The sequence below is a fragment of the Camellia sinensis genome, chromosome 1, assembly GCF_055761805.1.
Source record: "Camellia sinensis isolate YWXY chromosome 1, ASM5576180v1, whole genome shotgun sequence".
In the NCBI taxonomy this organism is placed as follows: domain Eukaryota; kingdom Viridiplantae; phylum Streptophyta; class Magnoliopsida; order Ericales; family Theaceae; genus Camellia; species Camellia sinensis.
The window spans coordinates 207922077-207928493 of NC_138961.1; the positions used below are offsets into that span (position 1 = coordinate 207922077).

General features: G+C 34.1%; 1 protein-coding gene across 1 annotated transcript; it reads right to left on the reverse strand.

The window, feature by feature from the left end:
• Positions 1–964: 964 nt before the first annotated feature.
• On the reverse strand, positions 965–2068 carry LOC114277162 (uncharacterized protein At5g65660). Its single transcript, XM_028219018.2, has 2 exons — positions 1622–2068; positions 965–1474 (listed from the first exon to the last, which is right to left on the reverse strand). The coding sequence occupies exons 1-2, from the start codon at positions 1886–1888 to the stop codon at positions 1307–1309; spliced, it is 435 nt and encodes a 144-aa protein (XP_028074819.2). The 5' UTR covers positions 1889–2068; the 3' UTR covers positions 965–1306.
• Positions 2069–6417: the final 4349 nt, after the last annotated feature.

The following is a 6417-nucleotide window of genomic DNA, read 5'->3' on the forward strand; positions in this document are numbered from 1 at the left end:
AAGTTCTCGTTTGGCAACAGGCCGGTTTAGCTAAAAAGTTAAAAAGTTATTGAAAAATGTTTTGTAGCTCGAAAGTTCCCCCTTCGAATCTCCCGACTGTCCAAAACAACGTCGTTTTGGGTAGTTTATTTATTTATTTATTTTTTCTGAAACAGAGGGAGAGAGAGGGAGAAACAGAGGAGAGGAGAGAGGGAGAAAGAGAGAGGAGGAGAGGAGAGAAGGGAAACAAAGAGAGAGAGAGACGGCGGGTGCGACGGTGGGTGTGGCGATGGCGGTGTGAGCGACGGTAGATGTCGATCGCAACTCGTCGCTCGTGGCAGCTCGTCGGCCGATCACAGCTCGTTGGCCGATCGTCTCCGCCCCGCCTCAGCCTCTGCCTCCGCCCGGTTGATATTGCCCCCTCCAGTCCTTTTTCTTCTTCTTCCTTCTTCTTCTTCTTCTTCTTCTTCTTCTTCTTCTTCTTCTTCTTTTGATTTTTGGTTGATTCGGGGGATTCGGGGGCTCCAAATTCAAGCTCCCTAGCACGGCTCAAAATTATTAAAAAAATTAAAAAGCCAACAACCCATACAAAAAAGTCAAAGATTCTCTTTTCTCTCTACTTTTTGCACATCTTTCCGTAAAAAGTCAAAAAGTCATCCCAAACATACTAGTTTTTTTCAACTCATATTTTAGCCAAATAGTTAAAAAATTACTAAATTAACCTGTTCCAAACGAGGCCTAACTGTGGCCTAATTTTGGTTTTGACTAACACTGCCTTCATGAAATTAACAAAAAAATTTCGACATGGACTCCATTTTTTTAATCACTTAACTTTCAATCTCCACACATACACACAAAAGAAAGCATCATACACATATCAAAAAATTTAGGTAACAACATTAATGCTTGTATTAATGGCAACAAATTTAATCTATTTTTGCAAGTGTGATAGTACTACATGTATCAATTAGTATACACATTAATATATCAACTAATGTTATGATATTATTATTGATCATATTTATTATACAAATTACAAATACCCAAAATCATACAAATGATATCATATCATCTGTTAATATACTAATGTGTATATTAATTGATACATATAACATTATTCTTACAAATAACAGGATGTGGAATTACTTCTAAAAATCATATAACATGGTCTATTTTAACAACTAGGGAAAAAAATCAATTTACTGAATTATTAAATTATATAAATCACATCAGTCCTCTATTTTTTTTTATAAGTTTTTTTTTAATAAAAAAAACACTAAAAAAAAATAATTTTTTTCCTAATTTCCAAAATAGGCTAATTTGGTAATTAATACAAAGGCACAGCTATGCACGGCGGCTTAGGCGGCTTCTGGACGTGCACAATGATTTTGGCCAGTCTGGGAGGCTCGCATGGACATGGCAGCGCTATGAACTTGGGTATCTTATCACCAGGCATTAATACCGGCAAGCTTTCGCTTTGGTTCTGCTTCAAACTCTGTTTCACAAAAACACAAAACAAAACTACCATATTAGTGATCCAGAGCAGAGCATAATTGTCATGATCTCATCGATCCAATAATAAATTAACAAAGAAGAAGAAGAAGAAGATGATGATGATGATGATGATGAAGATGAAGATTACGATGTGAGTAGAATTAGGGTTGGAGGGAGAGGCATCGGGATGATGATGAGCTTCGACATCTGGATCTGGATGAGCGTGGGAAGATTGACGGAGAGATCGGAGCTTGTCCCAGTGATAGCAACAGGAGAAGACGCCGCTCAAGCTGAAGATGATGATCAATAGGAGAGCTGTTCCGAGAGGGAATCCTATGGAGGGCCGAGAAGAAGAAGAAGAGGACAATGATGCAGCAGCGTCCAGGTGAGGCGGTGCATAATAGGGACTCTCCATCGCTCAAAGGGTTGTAGTAGTATGCAGTAGTAGTAGTAGGAGGAGGAGTAAGTAACAGATCTCCGTTCTTCCCTCATGTGGGGGGAAGGGAAGAGGAAAATGAAAACTGAAACAGCAAGATAGAGAGAGAATGGATGGGGGTGTTTGAATTTCGATTGCGGAATGGAGGTGATACTTTATACTAGCGTGCAAGTATGGTGGGTTTGGTCCGATTAGGAGGTTCTTTAAATCCGGTTTAAGGTGTGTTGAAATTTGTCTACGTCTGAATTTTTAATTTGAGATTGCTTGCCCAATTCGAATTGTTTGAATTACTCGAATTCTAAATGAATTTTAGTGTTTTTTTTAGCTATGTTATTAAATTATTAAATTTTAATATCATTAAAATAAATAATTTATATAATATAAGAGATATATCATTATAGTAATCTTTATAATTTATGAGTGAAACTAAAAAAAAAAAAGTAAGATTTTATATTATTTGTATATATAATATATATTCAATATGATTTAATAATCTAAATTATTTTAATATCATATAATATCTAATAATTTATATATATATATAATATATTTAATATTTTTATATATCTATACATGTATAATTCGCGTTTCGGGTTATTCGGATTGTTTGACGTCTTTGTTTAAGTCCGTTCAAATTTAATTTGGCCTTTTAAATTTTTACCCAAGTCTATACCGAATTTAAAAATACCTTATTCAAATCCTAAAAAAATTTAGAGGGACTTCAAGTTGCTAAAGTTAAACCCGCCCAAATTATGCCTCTACTTTATACACGTGTTTGAAGGAGTGGGTGCGTGTAAGGAGGGGTACGCGTACGCTATGGTACGGAATGAGAGGAAGGCAAGGTGAAGCTGCTTGGAGTGTGGTGGGGTCCCTTTTTTTATACAATAATTATTCATTTTACTAAAAATATCACCACTAATGACACTAATACATTAAAAAAGTAAAAAAAAAAAAAAAATATAATTTCAAAATCAAAACATCACATCATTAATGACGGGACCTACTACCACTTAATTAGTGAGAGCACTAATTAGTGGGAGCAAGCATTTTTCTTTTTTATATATGTTGTCACGGTGGTGTGCTGACGGCTTTGAGCATGATAGGGTTTACGTGGGGCCATCTTGTTTTGTTTCTTATAGCATCAAAGATTTGTTTTATTTTGCTTTTTATATAGTTTTTTTTTTTTTTAAAGTTTAAAATTCTTTATATATTATTTTTAAATTAGTTTTAACAATGTAAATGGTTGCATATCAATTGTCACGTAACTAAGATCTATTGATTTTTTTTACTTTCGAAAGTTAAAAATATAATTAAAACAGGCTTAAATCTTTACAAAAACAGTAAATATTAACCAATCAATCAGATAATTGCTTTGAAATTCTCTTAGTCTCAATGAAGAGAACTTTTACTGGTGACTTGTTTAAAAAAAAAAATCAAAAGTATTAATCAAAAGTAAAAGAATGAGAGGGAAAACAGTATCAGATATTGAATTTCATTAAGTAAACAAATATTTACAGTAGTACCTTCACTCTTCCACAGTTTCGAAGTGAATTAAAGCAACGAACATTCTAACTTAGAACTACTCCTATGAAACTGAAATTGCAGTGCGGGAAAGTAAAGAACTGAAAGGAAAAAATGTAAAATAAATAAAATGATTTCTAAATTTAGCCTGTAAATGTAGCCATCAATGGCTATTTATAGAAAAAAAAACTTTCAGCAATAACTACCCAATAATCACCTAAAACTACCCACTCTTCCATTTTCATTCCCACAATACCATATATCCCTCCATGTCTTCCAATAAATCACTTTATCCATCATATTCTTCATATGTGCTTTAACTTCTTCCACTTTGTCTTCCATGTTCCACCATGCAAGGCCACGAACTTTGTAACTTCTCTTAACTCCTGATTGATCAAGAAAGTGTCACGTATCCTGCAATAATAATAATAATAATAATAATAATAATAATAATAATATTACTATTTATGGTGTCAATATTACTCCTACAGCTCTTTAAAAATAATGTTTATTTGAATTTTTAAAGAGCTGCACCAAGCACAGAATTGATATGAGTAATAAAGTGTTTTGAATATCAAAACAATACCAACGAAATGCTTTGAAGGGACACTACACTAAAGGCATATGCTTTGAATTCAATACGAGTGCTTCAAAGTGATCAATTCAAATCAAGAAGGACCAATTCGATTCGGACACAATACATACCAATCACATTTGGTATGAGTTATGAGTAGAAGCTTTGTACTTTCTTAGGTGGCAAGTTCAAAATTTCAACATGAGACTCCAATTTGTAATCAATGAATGCATGCACTTATTGTGTATGGTGTCCAAAAATCATAGCTAATACTTCAATGACATGGAAACACTACTATGTTCATTATAAAAAATCTCTTCGAAGCTCTTTCGAAATCCTTCAATGTCATGACCAAAGCTCACCCCTATAGGTTTAGCGTTGTAACCGGCCAATAATCCAAAATTACCAAAGGCCTTCCTGTATAAATCAAAATAATAAGGGCTAGCGGAAGCTTATAACATATATACAGCAAATAGTCTATTGAGTTGTGAATCTATATGAACAAACTCATATGCATATAACATTAATTTACCCACCGAACAATACATACATATATCATGTACAAAATCTTCCATCATCATATATACATGTTATCAAAACTTCCACAACAAAAGCACAAAACTCGCCAACGGTCCTCTAGACCTAGCCTCAACTCAGAGGTACCAAAACTTCATAGACTTCAGGCGGTGGCTTGACTGACGGTGTTCACGTAGGCTTGACCTTACTGTAGCTCACCTATACATATATATATATATACACAGTGAGCTAAAATCCAATGAATAACATTTAAGTAAAGGGGTTAGTGAATGAATTCCATACATGTCATATACATAAAACATATCATAACAAATCTATCATATCAGTCTCACATCAGAACATAATAATGGTACATCCAAATGAACATTTCATAACATCTTCCGACTAAAGTAATCGGTCCCCAAACACCAATTACACACATATCACCACAATGAAGTAGCTAACGAGATCTCGTAATCACATGTATGTGATGGACCCACATTAACGTGCCATCCCCTATGACTTTGGACTATCCTTGGATGACATACTAGATTTGCAAATCAGATATTCATTCACAAAATTAAAATCATATTTCAAAAACATATCATATCATATAGTCTTTCGCATAACATTTCAAGTATAGTGCTTATCAATATATCTTTATAGAAATGTTACTCATAGTGCATGGTCAGATAGTCCACCTTAATGGCTCAACTTACAGAAATATAACCAAGCACAACAAAACACATTCATTCACTTCATTCAGACGGTTCATTCGTTACATAGTCGTTATAGCTTTCTTATTCTTTCGTTAATTTATTTCATGCTTATGCTATGCATATGGATGTTTATTACACGTGAAAACCATGCAAATAAAGGCCCGAAAGTCAGAAAAACAGAAAGAAAACAAAATTGAAAAAACTGTCCTGTTGACTGCACGTGCAGTAGCCTGGCCGTTCGTGCGGTGGCCTTAGTCATACGAGGAGTGGTTAAGTAGAATGCAACTTTGAGCAAATGAAGGTTGGCTGCTCGAGCGGTGGACCAGGCCGCTCGAGCGATCTGGGTACATTTTCAATCAGAAAATCTAGTTTGAAAGGAAACTCATTCTTTTGCAAAATCAACTTCAATTTCAAGCAAAACAAGGCCAAACACTCTTAAAAACATGTTGAGTTAACCATGTTTAATTTCAAATTCAAACCATAACTTCAAAACAAAACTCAAATCTTGATCTTAGAGTGCAAACCCTCAAAATATGCATATATGAGTTCAAACTCAAAATCCATGGGGCTTTCCCCCAAAGTTGAAGAATTAAGCAGTAAGTTGAAGATATGAACAAGAATTTCATGAAATCATGCCATGTATGTGACTATCTAGAGCGCATTCTCACCATTCCTCTCTTTAATGTTCATAAGAGCTCACAACTCTAAAGCATGATGAATTGCACAAACATGAACCAAATAACTTACAATTCCAACCATGGATGCTCAAAACTAACTCAACATGATAAAACTCTAGACTTCTATGTAAATGATTTCATCTACTCCATGAATTCCACTCTAAATTACATAATTTCCAAGAGTCAAGAGTTAGATGCTCACCTAGAGTCTTGAATTAGTTAGATTCTTGCACAATCTTGATCTATTCTAACCAAAATCTTGAAGGTCTTCTTCATCTTCTTCTTCTTCTTTCTTGAGTTCTCTCTCTCTCTCTCTCTCTCTCTCTCTCTCTCTCTCTCTCTCTTTCTCTCTCTCTCTATATGTTTTTATGTCTTCAAAATGAAGATATTTGTTAAGTCTCTCAACTAAGGCCCGTGTATATATATATATAATATTAATTAAGTCCAATTAATTCATTTTAAATTAGATTTTTACAAAATTTCATACTGGGCTCTAAAAAT